The sequence below is a fragment of the Anas acuta genome, chromosome 5 (genome assembly GCF_963932015.1).
Source record: "Anas acuta chromosome 5, bAnaAcu1.1, whole genome shotgun sequence".
In the NCBI taxonomy this organism is placed as follows: Eukaryota; Metazoa; Chordata; class Aves; order Anseriformes; family Anatidae; genus Anas; species Anas acuta.
In genome coordinates, this window is record NC_088983.1 from 39,720,495 (window position 1) to 39,739,673 (window position 19,179).

Genomic DNA, 19,179 nt, shown 5'->3' on the forward strand with positions numbered 1-19,179 from the left:
TTTCTATAGATTTGAGGTGACAAGAACAGAAGCAAAAATATTTCTTTTACAAGGGATTTTCTAATGAATTTTAAAAACTATAGTCAGTGTGATTCCTACTGTTTTGTTGTCTTTGCTTATTCCCTTTCAGATATCAACACTTTACAGTGCAAAGTTCTGCTGAAATGAGTTCAGCGCCAATTCTTCCTTTGTTTAAGTAGTGCCCTCAATAAAGTTTCTAAAAACCATTTGGTCCATAACATTTTTAATGGTGAACCTTTTAAAAACTGCCAAAAACATCTTGGCAGAAAGGAAAGTTATGATGATGAGAAAAAAAAAAAAAAAAAAGAAAAAAAAGAAAAAAAAGAAAAAAAAAGAAAAAAAAAGAAAAAAAACACACACACACACAAAAAAAAACCCTCTGACCATGGTTTATATGAGTGCATCCACATATTGTTATATTTCATACAAGTAGTGAGTTCTAATAAAGTCTGGAATAACACACACATGCTCAACACATTTTGTTTCAGTTCTGTATTATACAGAAAAACAAAACAAGACCCTAACCTGAAAATGGAAGGAAAGAAGAATTAGATGTATAAAAGCAGAACACTGTATAAACAAAGCCATTAATTCTGCTATAAACAACTGACCTAACGTTGATTATATAAATAGAAAGTGTAATTCTAGCGCGAGACAAATTCACCAAAACACTTCTACCCTCTGCACAGCCTTGATATGAGAAAAAACAAACATTTTCAAGTGTTACAATGACATCTGCCAAAATTGTCTGGTTTGTACTTCTCATGTTCATTAAGCCCAAAATTCGCAAGGCCTATCTCTTGCCCAACCTCAGTTATTTTATCTGAACTGTGCCAAAAGGGAACAGAGATGAAGTTGGCCAAGAGAGACATTCTTGGTTAGTCATTTGTGCAAACTCACTTAGGGAAAACGTAAATTTAACATTTAAAAAAAACGTGTAAATTATTCTCTGTAGTAACAAAGTGCCACTGAAGCCTCTCTTCATAAACTATATGGCTATACTTTTCATGAGAGGAAAAATAATGTCGCTGAAATAAGAACAATTTCATGACTACCGAAGCTAACATTCCTGTCCCTCTGGAAAATTCCTTGCAATTGAAGTGTTCCTGCTCAGGAAGGTCATATTTGCCTTGTCTGTTTGGGAATGCATTAAGACCGTAACTACTACTTTTAAGCACTGCATGCAGTGCAAAGCAAATGGGGTTATGGAGCATGATCTACGGGTGTGCATGAATGGCGAACCACAGCTCTGGAAATTTGTGCCGTGGCGTAAGGCCCTGAGCTCATCGGCTGCTGAATTTTGCCTGTGAAGCACTCGCTGTTCTCACCATGCGCCTGGGGCTTCTTAGGCGTGGAGGCACAGAGCTTCCCCAGCTAAAAATGAGCCTCAGCTGGAGATGAGCTGCACGCCTGATGAGGAGATGTTGCTTTGGGAGGAGAGTGAAGGGGAACTCCTGGCACATTGCAGGGCCTCAGGACTGCAGGAACAGCAGTGGCACGAGGAACCACTGCTTCCCTCTTGCTCCTGGAGCTTCCCTTGCACCCACCAGGTACTTGGAGGTTGGGATTTGGGCAGAAGAACTCAGGAACTAAAATGATTGCAACCAATGCCAGAAAGGTTTACCCTTCAGTCTTTCAGAGGTCACTGAAACTTGTTTAGGTCAGTAATGATCAGCAGCTCTGTAATGTGGGCTTGCACAATTATTAAGCAAAAGTGAAAAGGAAAATTGCATTACCAAGGTTGCACACTTTCAAGAGGGCTTTTTTATTCCTGCGTTAGTCAATTTGCAGTCCATCAAGAATATCAAGCATGATAATTGCTATTACATCAAGCGTACTACATTGAGTTCAATAACCTGTATCTATTGTCTGAAACTGAAGATGGGTACCAAACCTACTGAACTCACCATTAATAATAACCACCATTGCCAGCCAGATATTTTAAAATGTCAGTTGGCAAAGCGAGATGCACTTAACACTGCTCATTATAACTGAAGTTGGAATAAAATGAAATCTGTAAGTGACTAGTTTCAGGATTTCAGTAAAATTAGAAAGCCAGAGATGGCAGCTTCTTTTAACAAGGAGATCAGTCTTGTGGTATGTTTTCCTCCTTGCTTCCCATTTGCATTTCTTTCTACTGAATTTGATCCCTCCTCTCTAGCTGATAAGCACAACTGGCATTATTTCTACCCTGAGAGTGAAATGCTATTCACTATTTCAGTAGAAAAAAGTGTTGTTGAAAAACATCGTTGCTTTTAATTTACTATTTGTACTGATACTGGTTTAAGAAAACAAAGCTGAACTTTCTCTTTTTAACCCCTGACCCCCCTGGGATGCTCATTTATGCCTGACCTCGCCCAGATGACAGTAAGTGACCTAAGAGAAAGATCTGATTGACTTTCTTTCTCCGTTATAAAGTCTCAGATAGCTAATTTTTAGAGTGCTTTTCAGCTCTCATTTTTTTTTCTGGCAAAGGAAAAATAACAAAAGCAGCCATAAAAATGGATACCACTGTATTTCCCAATCTTTTTAATGTGTAGTAATATACAGTGAGGAGGCAGTCAGGGCAATACTCCTGGATCTCGGCAGAACATTTACTCATGTACATTACCAGCTGTTTCATCTCTGATTAAAAAGATTGGGACTTGGCTCTGCTGAAGCTAGATATGATTACTGTTTGGGACCTAACAATCTCTTTTAATCCACGTGTGAGTAGTTTATTCCCTAAATTAAAAGTGATGGATGGAGAAATGAAAAAAGGCCAGTATTCGCTAAGGATTACCTACCATTTGTTAACTATGTGTGTTGCTGATGACAACACAGTATGTACATTGATTCTGAAATAATGCTGTAGGCCAAAGATTTGCAGAAGTGTTATTATAGTCTTCAAAGTGGCATTATGAAAGTAAATTACTTTTAAATAATAAGAAAACTAACAGCATTATCTGGCATAAATAATAAAGTTCACCATCTGGTGTTTTTAAAATGAAAACCTTTGATGGTAATTACTTAGAATGCAACAGGGGTTTCCAAAATTTGGATTTTTGGCATGATTGTCTGTAGAAATTTAGCACTCACATAAGTAATTAAGACTATAAATCTTACATTGGTTTGATCATGAACGATGAATCATTGTCTCACAATTACAGCCGGAGAAGAGGCTGCCAAACATGTCTATTTGTCGATATACGCTTAGAGAGCACGGGTTTAGGGCAATCTTAAGTAAAGTGCTGTAACAATGTATAATGAGATTTCATGATTTGCTCTAGCAGCATAAATTATGATCATTGTTATTGTTTTCCTGGCGCCTGAAGATGGATTTGGGATCGGACATTTAACTGATGTAATCTAAGATTAAGCGGCAGAGCTTTCTTTGGAGCCTCTAGCCTGAAGAAATAGTCTAGCTGGAGTTATTAAAGTCCTTGTATGTGTAAAGCAAGATTTTTACCCTTAGTGTATCTCGCTGTATTTATTATATGCAATGTATAAAATAGTTTTTTAAAAAAATACTATAAAATAGCTCCAATAGAGCCTACTGATGCTCTGCTCCCATGCAAGCCAAAAGCAGTGGAAGGGGGAAACAACAGCACAAAGGCAAACTGCCCCCTCCCGCACTGCTTACCCGCCCCAGTCTGGTTTGCACCAGGCTCTGCCCAGGAACCCACTTATGTTCTGGAGCCTCATGATAACTAACAAGCTGAGCCGATTTTGGCTACAGGCGCACCGCATTTTGAAATGTGGTTTGCTGCATTTATCACGCACATACATAGTTGTCATGCTTTGGGACATAATGAGACAGGGGTTTCTATTTTCTGCTTTTATGGGCTTTTCATCGATCATTTCTCTTAGCCGCTATTTCTGTATTTTTAAGGGCAAGTTCATCTTTTTAAGAGGCTTCCTTTAGGGTGATAATTCTATCAGCAATGAGCCCAGTATTCTCCTTGTGACTCTGTAGTACCCGAGGCAGCAGCAGATGAAACTCAGGTTCACAAGCAGCAAGAATATCAACATATCAAGAATATCAACTCACCCACTTGCCCACATTGGGATAGTCATGCTCTGGATCAAAAAGGTGCTGGTGCAGCTGGTATTCCCTGCTGAACTCCGCTGTGTCGGGGGTGTTTTCTAGACACCCATCATTGACTACAAAGGCATGTTAGAAAGCAGTGAGTCCTTAGTAGCTTTAAAACACAGATATCCACTTTTAGAAGCAAACTTTTAAAATGTAGTTTTGCAATTTAAAAAAGCATATAAAGAACTGGATAACTGGAAATACAATTTTATTTTATTTTTTTATCTTTTGCAAGGAGTTTGTCAGGATCCATATTTCTTGAAGAACCCCACAATTTATTGAAACTCCAAAACTAACAAAATTTATTTTCCAAGCTCTCCCATCTCCTTTTTGTTTTTCTTTTAAAGCAGTGATTGAGATTAATTTTACATAGAACTGCTTGTTACACTGATTTGGAAGGGATCTTATTTTCATTTTTAAATGCCCTCAGGAAGTGATAGAAATTGTTTAAACAATACTTTTGAAGCTCATGGTAAAATGAGTCTGTAAGCAAAGGCAGAATTTCCTTCACTAATTAGCTATTTGTGGGGCTCCATTTCTGGTTTGCTATTTTGTTAAAAATAGATTAAATTTGTTTACACATCATACATTCCCTTAAAAATGCAATGTGGCAGAAGCTAAGGGTATTTGTGCAGATTGATACTAATCTGATGAGTGTAGAAATCTCTTTTATCACAATGGATGGCTTTGCAGACATTGTCATGTCAAGGATAATATCTTTTTAAAAAGTCTGCTTATGGACTTTTTACCAAAATAAGTGACCTTTAGATTAAACAACAATTCAGGAACTTGAGGCCAGATTAGCTCTTTGGATAGAGTTTTGCTCCTGGAGCTCTCTTTTCATTGCCAGCATCATGCACTTGCAATCCCTGTTGCTCACAGACATACCCAAGGAGATGCCAGCACACACGGCATGACACTGGGCAGCAAGCAGCTGCATCCACCAGAAGACAGACGCTACAGAAGGAACACTGGACCTTCCCTTCCATCCTTGTGTGATCATCTTGTACAAAACTTTATAGGTGGATCATTTTTTTCCTTTAGATGTGGGAAACAGTAAAGACCTAACATAAAAATGAATTAATAAATGACCTAAGGAGGTTTATTCCAGTGGATCCCATTTTCTTTCTTTTCTCTTTAGGAAGAAAAAGATGTAAGAAGTGGGAAAAGTAACCATGCTAGTTAACAGACAGAAACTACGCACTTAGTTTCTGTGCACTTAAACTAATATTCTTTTTAACTAGGAGCACTTAAAATTTATTTCAGTCTCAGCAGGGACAAGGCCATCTCAGGAGAGTAGTAGGTGACAACAGAAATGTGGTTGACCTCCTCACATTGTCTATGTCTATGACTTTGGGTAGAAAACACAAAGAGAAGCTGGACATATGTGTGCCCTCTGCGACTGCTAATCAAAAAGTCTTCAAACTCAAGTGCTCGAGGCTTATGTATTCCTGCTGTGGAATGTGCATATGTAGACAGTGACTGGAAAAATTGTTTTCCATTAAGCAAATCCACAGACCTGATTGAGGAAGGCCTCCGGTAATTTGTATGCATAATACAGTTTTAACAGTCACCACTTGAATTTCCATTTAAGGCTCTGAAAAACATTTTACTCTAATCCTAGTAGATGCTATCTTCACTCTCAGCGTACCTATGGCAGAGTTTATCTGAGCAGGCAGCACTTCTCGAGGAATTCTCCCCATGCTCATATCTGACTGTACTGGTCTAGATAACAACTTTTATTTCACCCAAGAAAGAAAAATTAAAGGGATTTTCAAAGTCATTTCTCTGGATGCCAGGTTTTTATTTATTTAATCACTTACAGAAGTTTTCTGGACAAGCAAAGCAGATAAAAAGTCTATGTGCTTTTGTGTGTGAGAAAACATCATTTGCAACCTGTCAGATGCAGCTATATTGAACAAATGGAAGATGAGACTACTTCAGAAGTGATGCAGCCATTATCACCAAACAGGCTGTAATAGAAATCAGTGTGGATGGCTATTTGGATTTCTTTTATTATATGATGTTTTGAATGCAATGTAAAAACACTGTTTGCAAAGCTTCTCACGACAATTTTTTAAATCAGTTCTAAGCTAGTTAGAATATTTTTAAATAAAAATGTGGACAACTGTTTTGCATTACCAAAGAACATAAATGAAGACTGAAGAGAAAAGATTTTGAAAGGATCTCTTAGCTCACAAATAAAAAGCGACAGAAAAAAAAGAGTGCTCATTCCCATTCCGAGTTCCAGCATCCAAGGCAGCCAATGGGTATTTTACTACTATTTTCTGTACTGGAAATCATTCCTTGGCTCAAGTAACAGGAAAAAAGATCTATTTCCTTAGGGTATGTCTATATCATGCACATGTAGTGCTGCTTTAGAGACCACTGAGCACTAGCCATGTGCATGGCTTAGGAAACACACTGGTCCGACCAAATGAGGGACGCGCTAGGTGTCTCAGGTATACCACCACTCCCACTCTCCCCAGCTGCACTGCTACTCTGCTGGAGCTAGCTTGCTTGTAATGAGTTGGGGTACGTCCACATAGTTCTCCATTTCTTGGCGCGGATGCACCCTCAGTGAGCTATAAAGCCACATGGATGAGAGCCAAGGTATCTTAAATATTGACTCATGGTCTGGGTTGGAGATCAGGGCAGACAGTTTCATTCCTCTTGGCACAATGAAAGTCTCCAAAATAAGGGTAAACCTCATCTGTATAGAACAATAACTTTTTTTTTTTTTTTTTTTTTTTTCAGGGGCCAGCCTAAAAATGAACTCCCTCAGGAACAAGATTCTATCACAAAACTCACCAACTTCTACTCCAAGGTCAAGATGATTTCTTCCATCTCACCTTCTCTAGCAGACATATAGCAACAGAGAAGGTGCAGATATATATATATATATATATATATATATATATATATAAGGTACATATATTTATATATATATATATAAAAATAAAATCTAATATAAAACAACTGATTGCTCTACAGTTCTTCTCCCAGGGTACAGAAAGACAGGAAACACACATCAGTGATCAACTGTTGTACTGTTTAGCACATCACTGGAAGACTCAGTAGCACAGTAAATGCAGAGGTACGAAGGCTGCAGCAGAATTACCTGTTTTTCCAATAGGACAGGGATTTGGGGGGTCAGGATATCCTTGATCTTCACTGAAATCCTTTGGTATATTATCTCCTGTCAGCTCAGCCACAATGTTTGGGATATTGCCATAAGGACCCAAGTGCTGGAGACCTTCATGTGCACCACCTAGCAAAGAAGATTTATACACAGCTTTTTTACAAGATGAAAAGTATAAATGCTTTAGTTTCTCTAAGTAATCCAGATTTAGGTTTTAAAAATACATATAATTTTTACAGAGACAGATCCAATTTAGATTTCAAAAGTCTCTTTTAAAAATATCACCATGTGACCTAAATCAAATAACAGGTAACAAGAAATTAAACTAGGAAACAAAGGTGGCTGCTTATTAATCTCAGGGTTTCTTTCCCTCTCCCCCTCCCCCCCTTTTTAATTATTATTAACTATATAATTTATAGGTAAGAAAATGCAAAAACAAATAAACATGAGTCAGTAACGGAACTTAAAATATTTACTATACAATCTTCACTCACTGATGATGTTATTGTTCACTGAAGCAAGTAATAACTGAAGAAGATGTGGCAAGATATCATCATGCTACATTAATGACAATGTAAAAGGAAATAATACTATGTTTACAGCCTTGCATATTATTTATACTTTAATAAATTCAGTCATGTGAAGGGATTCAATACACCATATCAAATTTGGTATATACAGCCAGAAAAATGACTTTAAAATCAAACTGTTTCCTAAATGCAAATTTGAGTTTCCTGCACTAACAGTGAAAAGTGATTAAGAGTCCATACACTGGACGTATACAAGGCATTCTTGTGCACGTACACCTACATTGCAGTCATTTTGGTACAAAACATCACATTCAGTGACTTTTACACCTTTGCCTACTAGCTCAGTATTAGATTCAAGCTTTCATACCTGTCCTGCAGGACACAGGGCACCGTGACTGTCAGGTCACAATGGCAGCGCGCAGCCCTGTGGTAGTGCAGCAGCTCTCCGTAACCCTGCCAGGCAGGGCAGGCAGAGGTGTTTCCTGCTCCTGGGCAAGTGCAACACAACAGGCATGCTGCAGCCAGTGGGACTGGGGAAGGGAGAGCAGGCTGTGGCTCTCCTTCCTTCTCCCATGCACCTCAGCCTTGGGCTCCTCACCTCTGATAATCAGGGTCTCAAGGGCACATACATAATTGTAGAAAAGAATATAGAGATATATTTTTTTTGTTTTGTATTTTATATTTTGTGCATGCATTACTGGCCAAATGCATCTAAATGCTAAAACCCAGCTGCTTGAGGAGTTTTCTAAGTACTTCGAAGAATACAGCATTTTTTTGAATTTTAGACCAATGAAAACTTAGTTTCAAGTATGCTCTTTGTCCTGCCATAAAGCAAACACCACACATACTGCAGCAACAGCTAATGTATATTTGAGTACTGAGATGGTTGTGTGACAGCACAACATTTTTAAAACAGTATATAGTGAGGACTAAAAATGTAATGTCCATTGAGAGATTCCACTACCAGTGAATGAGAGGAAAAGGAATTTGAGTGATGGAAAAATATGAGTTAAAGAGTGAATGCAGATAAAACTGTTTAGGTAAATAACATGATCATCATCTTATCAACAAAGTCTTATTTTCAATTTATGTAATTATCATAGCTCCAAAAGATTGGAATAAAGTTTCTGAAAATGCACAAGCTGCTCCAGAAGAATCGTTCAAGTACTCCTGTCCTGAATTACAAATAAATATTACCAGCATAAGCTGCATTTTTTATGCAGCTAGGCATTGTAAACTAACATAATCCCTCTCAAAAATTGCTAACATAAGTCAGTCTTAAGAAATTTTGTATCTGTTTCTACACTTAGAAGTAGTATTTCTGTCAAGTTTTCCGTATTTCACAAATAAGCAGTTGGAAGTTGGCACCATAGTACCAGAAGCAACTTAGTCTTTAAGCATATATATTTAAATTTTATTTGCATGACGGACTAAAATCTAATCAAAATGTAATTTTTCCCCTCAAATACAGATTTCTTATTCTATAATGCAATGTTGAAGGAAAGTTTTACAGATATGTAACAAACATAAACGTAGTCCTATAAAAACTTTGTAACTGTGTTATATGAGGTTTGTAGCTCATGTAGCTGACTATGAGATGTGGTACTAAAACCTGAAAATAGTTACACACACTATGAACTTTATTATACATTTACAGTTCATAGTCAACACAAAGATGATGCTTGAAAGAACTGTATAAATTCACAATAATGCTACGGAGATACATTAAAAATGTATAATATACATTTTTTTTCTAATGGTATTATTCAAATATCTAATATACAGCATAAAATACTTTTGCACTGAGATCCTTCACATGAAGATTGATTGCATATATGTACTTTAAAGCATCAGATTATAATTCTGCTGTAAACTAAAGAACCACATAATCAATACATGTTTGAACATCCTGTATACAATGTGGTTCACTATGGGACAATCCATCAGATACAAGCGTATCTACACTTGCATGTGGTGCAGACCTCTTGGCACCAAGGCTTCATCCATAAAGAAAACAGAGGTACTTAGCAGGCTCCAGCGTGCTATATATACAGGCAAGTTTAAACTGACTGCCAAGAATTCTTTTGACTGAGTACAAAACAATCTTTTTATATTAATATAAAAGATTGTTTCCTTTAGGTATAAATGTTCAGGATCATTTAAGGGTTTTTCCTTTCTTTCCAAAAGAACTGGATACAATAGCACCTGCTCTGGTGCCACAATTTAGCACGCTTGAGTGACTTAATAGTGTTAGCAAAGACCATTCCTTATAAGCTGTGATAAATAGTCCATTCAATCAAGACTGCAATAATAAAAATGAAATGCTATTAATATACCAAATGTGAGTATTATGTACAGTTATTCACTAACTGCATTAGTTTTGGTATTGTAATGTTATTGATATTAAGCAACATATTAGGATTAATATATGGCAGCTACCAAGTCAAAATATTGTAACACAAACATACACACTGCCATGTAAAAAATAGCACAAAATGGGTCTCTACCAAACCTTGAGGACGAGACTGAAGTAAAATGACAAGAAGACTAAATATTGAGGAATTTTTTGTAATTTCCTATCCAAGCATAGCATGAGAGACACCATTGTTGTATTGTTTGAAACTGGACTAGAGAAATCCAGAGGGACGGTACAAAGAACAGTCCTGTACTGAGAAAGGGTGGGCTAGATAGCTGTATGTTTTTCTCCTCTCTGCTTGCTTCTTGTATGAACTGGCTTTGTGCAGTACGTACTAGCAGAAAAAGTAAAACAAAAATAATCAGCTCCCTTTCATGTGTGGGATATCTGTGTAAGCATGTGGTTATTTTACTTCCCTATAGGATAAACTAGAAGTTTAGGTCTTTTGGACTGAGGTCTGTATTGTCATAACTAAGCTTTGGATTTCATTTGAAACATATGCATATACGTAGCCATGTTCTGGTACTGGTCATGAACTGTAGTAGAGTGGAAAAGAAGAAATGGATCAATTGCTCCCCACATTCATATAATCCTGAAAAAGTCTTTAATTATCTCACCAACTGCTACTATCATCTCAATTAGAGATACTTGGAATGACTAAAAATTTAAAGTACACATTTTAGCTCATTTCTCTGTAGCAATAATACTGTCTCTGTGGCTCGGAGGACAACAAAACCACTCTGTTCTTAGAAGTGGGAAAAAAAAAAAACAAAAAGGGAAAAGGGAAAAAGGGAGAAAAGGAAGGACAGAGAGCAACTAGTCTCCTGCCAGTATTGAATATTTCCCCTGATAAAACAGATCTGATGGAAAAGCTGAAGTTCTGGTTGCTGCTACTCATCTGTTAGTGGCACAAAGTACAACTGAAAGACATCTGCTCTCAGAAATAATCCTTCTTATTTAATACAACCAGCCACCACTACCCCCTGAAAGTCATTTCAATAAGGCCAGAAAGAACTGATCTTCAAAAAAATGTAAAACTTTTGTAAAACATTTCAAGACAAATAACGGGACATGTTTCCTTTTCAGTCTGAGTAGAATAGTTTCCTGCTTCATTGTGTAGATAAGGTTACCCCATTAAAAAATTCAGAAAAGAGGTTCTTTGGCCAATCTTAGCACAGAAGAACAAAATAGAACAGATTGTGTCAGCTGTGAGTAAACAAGTCCCAAATTAAAGCCCTTTATTATCAGAGTTATGATTGCTATTCTAGTTTTCACCTTTTTACTCTTAAATATCATGAAGCATTTAGATTCCTAAAGTGCCCAAGCCCTCCCAGACATGTGGGGGAAGAGTCCTCCCACATGAGAAGTGCACTTCTTTCAATCCATCTTGAGCTGTACAAACGCCAAGTATGAGCTGCAAGGGAAGACTGGTATACCTTATCCCACTTGTGTAAGGTTCCCCAGGGAGCCATTGCCAGCTTGAGATGAAGTGTACCAAGAATCTGTCTGACATGCACCCTTTTTGCCATTTTCCCTCACATGATGACCAGTACAGGAAATGATAGACAAGGAAATGTGATGCTGGAGAGGAATTCTTCACATGGGGAGACTCCTCTGGCAGCTCTTTGCAGCTGCCTTGAATTTCGCCAGGCATGCAAAGCAAACTTAACTGCCTGAAGAACTCTAGCAGGCAGCATCCCAGGCTGGTCTCCAAGATCTGTATGGTATATTATTTCTCTGCTGTAAGTTAATTCATTAAATTTAAATAGATGTTAATCAGAGATTCGATACCATCTTTACTTCTTTTCAAAATGTTTTGTTAATCTAGACTATTAGTTCTTGTAACTGGTGAAAATCTTCAACACCTTTTCCAGTGTGTCCTCTCTGATCCAGGAACAGCTTTTTCCTTTCATCGTGACAGCTTTCCATACCATACTGCAATTCCGACACCAGTCATCCTGCCCTATCTACCTTTGCTGTGTCACTGCTGCATTCAAAAGTAATGTCTAATTCCTAATCAAAGGCAAGTTCATCAGTATGCTTTCTGATACTTCTGTACCTTAAAATGGGACATCAGCCACTAACCTTTTTCATTTCATTTGTTATCTGCAAGAGTCCCCACAATGCAATTTGATTAATTCAAACTGTCCAAAATATCATGAATGTAAAAAAAAAAAAAAAAAAAAAAAAAAAGCAAGAAATGCATTTTAATTTTTCTTACCCTTTCTAACATAATTGGAAACTTTACTGCATTTCCCCCTCTGAGTTTTCAGCTAGTTTCATCTTAAAGTACTACTCTTTGTTGCTGAGATCAATCAAGGTCAGGAAATGAGCGGCACAGAAGAAATTAGAAACAATAACATTTATTTATTCCACAGAAGCTGATAAATAAGAGAACAGGGAAGGAGAAAGTGCACAAGAGAACCAAGAATGGAAAAAAGCAAATCTAGCCAGCTTCCTTAGCCATTTAAGAGCATGCCTGGGGAAACCCAAGCAAACTACAACTGCACATAAAAAAGCATCCCAGATTCCAGAGTCAGCTTCCTCTCCTCTTAATGGCATAAAGTTTCTTTAAACTGTAAACATTAATTTTCCTTTTCTCTGCAGAGGGACAAATTCCTCTCAATGTATTTTGTAAAGCTTTAGCACACACATCATACAATTACTGACCTTGTTTTCAGTGGATGATTCAGTTTTATCCCATATTTTAATTACAAACAGTACAGATATTTATGATGCAAAACGCTTTTATTGTGAAATGGCTGGGACCAAACAACGCCCATGCCTCTCTCACAAAGAATTTATAACAGTAGCTTATATGCCATTATTATTCATTATTCAAATTGCAAACACAATAAAAATATCTAGCAGTTCACTTGCTGACAGAGCACCAAAGCAATCTCTTCTGTCTCCTTTTGTTCAGCAGTTCTGTAATGGCTATATTAATTTGCCTTCAGCCTGAGTAGAAAGCTTTCTCACTTCACTGTGTAGATAAGCTCAGCCTTTTTACAAAGTGCAGCCTACGGCAATTAGCAGCCTTTGCCACATTGACTTCCAGCTACTGTGCACCTGCAGGGTCAAGGAAAAGCATGTCCAGCAAGAAACATATGCCTGTTCCTGGCATATAAGGTGTGATCTAATGACGATGTGTGCAGCACACGGCTTTGTGAAAACAGACAACAGAAGAAAGCAGATGACCTACGTTATCTCACAAGGTATGCGACACTATTCCCATCCTGTAAATGCAGATGTGCCAGCTAAGGAGTAGAGCACTTTATTCACTGGCATTGACATGGGTCTGTGAGAAGTCCAAAAGATCCATCACTACCAACATACAGCAAAATATGCCTCTGGATCCTACAATGGGAAGCACAGAAGCAACTGATTTACCTAGAACAGGACCATGTTTTCTATCCTCTGTTCCACTGAACTTTATGAAGTTTTCATGCTTGTTTCACATTCATATCCACTTCAATTCTATTTTTCATGCAGATGGCACAAAGTCCCAGCTGGTTCTTCACCAGAAGCATTTCAAAGCTTTGCTTAACAACTGCGAACTCTGGCAAGTGCAACCAGCATAGGTTTTCTAATTCCCAGAAATGATCATATCATCAACAGCAGCAGTGTGAGGTTACAGGTTTCCTAAGTCTCTGCTTTGGTGAGCTGTACAGCCTCACAACCACAGATACAGAGGCCTTGCTCTTCACTAATTCCCCCAGCACAGCCTGAGTCAAGATGCAGGTTTTCCTGCACTTGAGTACAAGCACTGACACCCAATGGAGACACAAGGGTCAGGTAAGACCAGGCCAAACTGCTCTTCGATCTATGATAGGGACCCAGGCTGGATAACCTGATGCACTCCAGCATCCCAAGGGGAGAAGCTGGTTTGTTTCTCTCTCCCGCTCAGCAGCTGAGAACATTCCTCCTCTCATTCATTCCCAAAGCAGCTGTGAGGGCACTGCTGAAAGCATTCACAACGGGAAACACAAAGAGAATAGTTCTGGAAACCTCTGGAGCATGCCAGAGATCCTATCTTCTGCACACTACACCACAATCAAGAAAAGCAAGAATCTCCTCTTTGTCTAGACTTTTAAAATATCTTTTCATAGAACCAAATAAATTAAGGAATCTTTCCTTACTGCAAGTTAATTTAAAATCCAGATGGGAGCAGGGAAAATGCACATGACTGTGAGAACAATTGCAATAAGGTATAAATCCTAATAAATGCACCCAAGGACTTATTTTATGCTTGTGAAAGACAAGCAGGGAAAAAATCTTAGAAAACACGAGCTCATCATAATTTGGCCAATCTTCACTGGCAGATTTTTAAATACTTATGGAGCATATTTCATTGCTAGATAAAATTTTACAATTTTGTATTAAATTTCTGCATACCATCTGCCAACACTAGAAAACAGTAGTACTGTAAAGCAACAGACAATACAGAAGCTAACATATTCCACCTCCTCCTCAGATTTCTTGCCTCCCTTTTCAGTTTATTTCCCTCAACTAACATGCACAAAAATACAATATTGGATATAAACATTTGCTTAATCCCATTCTAATTGATTAATTACCTTTAGGTATATGAGAATCTACTTCTAATTCCTGCCGACCTGCCTGCCACCTTTCTTCCACAAAAGGGCCCCATCTCAAACTGATTTCTCCTTTGGTAGCAACTTTCAGAGATAGCTTTGCAAATAGCAGCAGAGGTCTGTATTGCACAACAGCTGCTCACAAAGTTAGTGGGAAATTTCAGGAGCTGGGGTTACTTTATCTTCTTGGTTCTCTACAGCAGTGACACCTGAACCCCCTCCTGCCACCACAAAAAGAGGAGACTGCATACACACATAATTTAAAAACAAACAAACAAACAAAAAAAAAACACGGTTCAAATCTTGTTATTCTTCTGTTTATGGATATATAGGTATAAACTATTTTATGTGCAATTTCAGATGAAGAAAACCCGCTATAAAGCACCACTGTAATTTGGCTCCTAGCTTTTAAATGCAGGAATTAACATCTTAAATTGCTTCTCTTAAGACATGCACCACCTCCTGATACTCTATTTCTGGCTGTATCTGACTTTATAATTCTGGAATAAATGCAAAGACAATGTTAAATATTTTTAATAAGATCTATACAAATCCAGATGTCTACCATATTTATATATAAAAAGTACAGCTTTACCATTTTCAGTTTATGTCGCAAATCCAAGATGCCCATATTAAATTTTGAAATAATATTTGTTAGGCTTTTTCATTAATTTGAAAACCAAACCAAAACCAACCCTGAAAGCAGAGACTACAGACTAGTAGAGTGATGTTGGGGTTTGATTTTCTTTGTTAAATGTCAGGCCCATAACACAGTGTTTGATTAAAGTCATGTGTGCTTCAGCAAAAGCAGTCCCACTGTGAATGTAACTGTATGTTTTAACTGCAGCAGGACTTTCTCTATAGAACAGATACAATAATCCAAATCCCAAACCATTGTGTGGTCTCTGTGCACCAAATTGACACTACAAAGTGGCCCCGAAGCAGCAAAATTGGCTGTGGGAGGTCTGCCCCAGCCCAGCGGCACAGTGCCAGCTCAGTGACTCCTATGCTGCTACCCCCAGATGCTGGCACAGGAGATGTAAATGAGAACAGAGGGGATGCCGCCACACCATCGTCATGCTTGCTGACCCTCAGATGTTCTGTTCCCCTGCCTCTGTCAGTGGATATTGCTTCCAGTCACCCAAGGACGTGCAAATGTGCTGGGGCACAGGCATAGCACACAGTAGCCCAACAGCAAACGAGTGCAGTGGTCAGTCATTTTTGTCTTAGTTTCACCAGGTTCATTCACAAGCAACAAGAGGATTGAACCATTTTTGTGGGAAGAAAGTAGCAGCCTTGTAGACGTGTTACAGAGCAGACAGCAAGGCAATTCAGCCCATCTTATTTGGAAAATGTAATATGTGAATATTCTGCATGTTTTTCTCATAATGTACATTTTATGCAAGGCACATTTGTATGTAGTCTGTGCTGATAAGTCATTAGTTCTTAGTGAAGATATCAACAAAACTTTCCAGGCTCCTTGAGTTTTATCATCTCATTCAGGCAAAAACGAACTAACTTTTTTTTTTTAATTTATTTATTTTTTTTCCTAAAATGAGAAACAAGTATATATTTCCTTTCTAAATAACTAAATGAAACCCAGCCTTTCCTCAGCAGCTGTAAGAAGTCTCTGCAGGAGGCTGAAAAGCCTTGCTCATTCCCGAAGAGACACTGTATTTTTTTTTATTCCTACAAAAGATCAGGATTAAAGAGACATTATTGAGTATTTTCACTGAGGTTGACAACATTAGGACTCTTCTGCAGATCGAAACCTTTAGCCTCTCAGCTGTCATGCCAGCACCTCTGACAACTATAATTTTGTTTGGATGCTTTTTAAGAAATAAAAACATAACAGCCAAACCAAGCCAAAGCCAACAACAAAAAATCAACTGAGAAGCTTTCTGTCATGTTGAATTGTACAGGAGGAAACGAAAATGTAAGCAGACAATATTTGCGAAAGTAAAAGATTTTGCTTTTACCATTCTGAAGCACTCTGAACTGCCCGCGCTGGGCTACTGGTGCCCCCCAGTGCCTGCGAGAGATGTTGCTAATCTGGGCACTGGAACCACACACGATTCACCTCTCCATCCCTTCTGCCCCTCAAAAACACTAAATATTGGCTAAATTTATAAATATGCAAGGAAAGAAAGAAAAAATCACATAGTCTCTTACTTTCTGAACTCTCTGACAGGCAGAAAAAAGCACCTGTTTTTGAAAAGCTGAAGACATATATCCTATTATTTTGTGCTGTTAACATAGACGCAGCCCTGTTATTCTTAGTAGGAAACCTGAATATATCATAGTGGTGCTCATGCAGTAAGAAACCAAAACAGTAACTACAGAAACACAGATTCTCATTTTAAAAAATTATATGTTGTTTTTACGTATTTCTTCCTCCTCTCTGCAGCACTGGTAAGCCACTCCAGTGCATCTTTTTCTAATTCACATTTTTGTGACATATTTATCCTGAAAACTGCTTCTACTCAGCTCAGAGAGCTCCAGCAGCAGATGAGGACTGATGTCGCCTTAGTAGCCAGTACGGCCCCTGGGAGGTGAAAGCCACCGCTCACTCCCATCGTCCTCAGGACCTTCAGTCTCCTTCGGTGATAGGCAGACTAGAGTGCACAGAGTTTAATCTGACAAGAAATTGCTGTCAGGCATCTGTTAGACTCTACTCCTATTTTAGCAGATTCACCTGAGATAACAGGTAAATGGACAGACATAAAGGAAGGAGAAAAAAGTAGACTGGTATTACCAGATTTCAACATAAAAGACAGTAACTTCATGTTTTAAATAACAAGCTGTATGTGTTTGGTGCTTTTTTGTTTAGTTGTCTGTTTTTTTGTTTTGTTTTGGTTTGGTTTGTTTTTTTTTTTTTGTCCATCATTAAGAAATTGATCTGGTCAGTCAGGAAAGAGAGCATGCTGACAAATGTATTTTCTGAAATGTGCATCTTCTAGTTGCCTTTGGTACATAGCAAGCTTCTGACTTTACTGACTACTGCCAAGTAAGCCCTAACCTTTATTTTGGGGGAAGAGGTAGAAAGGAAAGGAAAGACCATATATAGTTCCTTGAAACATATCCGACCTGTTTTTTAGTGTTTTAAAGTCAAAATATGATGATTAACAGTGGAAAAAATGTAGATAACACAGTTGGAAAATGGCCATAATTAGGAAATCTGTTTATGAACTAGCAGCGATAGTATTTTTATGTATAAAATTAAGATCTTATTCAGCTGGAAAAGGTTATTGTGATTATCATTCAGAAGATTGCATTATAATAAGGCAGTTAGCATAAACTTGTGGCAGCTTATTATGGCAGCTTAAATATTTTTCCAAATTCCAAAGCTACACAACTTATTTTTTCCCTGGCAGCACCTCATTTGCAAAAGTATACATGTAATTGGTGAAACCGTGGCCTTTCGAAAATCTTTTGTAATCCTGGTTTTATTGAAGGTGATGGCAGCCACACTTATCAACTCAGCTTCAGGTCTACACTACAGTTGGTGGAGCAATGTCCAAAAAAACCATTTTATCAGGAAAAACATGATCCAAACAGTTTTCTGTAGGAACATAATAAATGTATTGAATAGTTAAACTGTGACTTTTTAAATTATTATTCTGAGGTGCAAGACATGATCGAGATGAGAAATATTTGCATTCCAGAATGGTCCGTGGGTTGGTGATAATGATGCTGGGATGGGATGAAGCACGCTTTAGCTGCCCACATTGGTCACTGCAAACTATGGAGTGAAAAATGGACAGACATCAACACTCCTGGCAGCTCAGAATTTCTGACAGGTAATGAGTTTCATACACATTTCTACTCTCCCCAACTTTTGGGCAAAAATTCCCAAGAAAGAGAGCACCTCATGAGAGTATTTGGTGAATTATCACTTTGGTACTGACAGCATTTAGCATGAAACTCCTGTTTTGCTGTGATATACTCCAGTCCCTGCCTCCCCTCTTGATCTGAAGCGAAAACTCCCATTGACCTTTGTTTTTGAGTTTGTAGTACTTCTGCCCGTATCTTTCTGCCCTTCCTTCCCTCTTAGTTTTCTATTATATCATAGATTTTTAAAAGCACTTGCATACACAATTATTGGCCAGTGATGATTGTGTAACTGCACACTGAGGAAAGTCCACATGTGAATCCCCAAGAATAAGAGCTGATGTCATCTAAAAACATGTGCAGTTATTTTTTTTCTGTAGCTCAAGCATAAATTGTTTACTGTTTATACATGTACCACTGGGAATATTAATTGCAAGTCCTCTCTCTGCCAATCCATAGACAATGTGTCAGCCAACACCTGTGCTCAGGCTTTTTGGCTTAAACATCACACCCCCTGCTACCGCTTCTTGTGCTGCTGCTTCTCAGTTCAAGTCCTTGTATGTTGGCCGAGG

The 19,179-nt window shown here is 38.0% G+C and overlaps 1 protein-coding gene across 4 annotated transcripts in view; it reads right to left on the minus strand.

Moving 5' to 3' along the window:
* The window catches only part of SCG5 (secretogranin V), a 29,309-nt gene that overhangs the window by 5,753 nt on the left and 4,377 nt on the right, over positions 1-19,179 (minus strand). For all 4 annotated transcript variants that reach the window (XM_068684314.1, XM_068684315.1, XM_068684316.1 and 1 more), the window contains exons 3-4: positions 7,215-7,364; positions 4,052-4,164 (exon numbers count right to left, since the gene is read on the minus strand). In XM_068684314.1, coding sequence (XP_068540415.1) covers positions 4,052-4,164; positions 7,215-7,364 — 263 coding nt within the window. The remainder of the gene's footprint in view (positions 1-4,051; positions 4,165-7,214; positions 7,365-19,179) is intronic.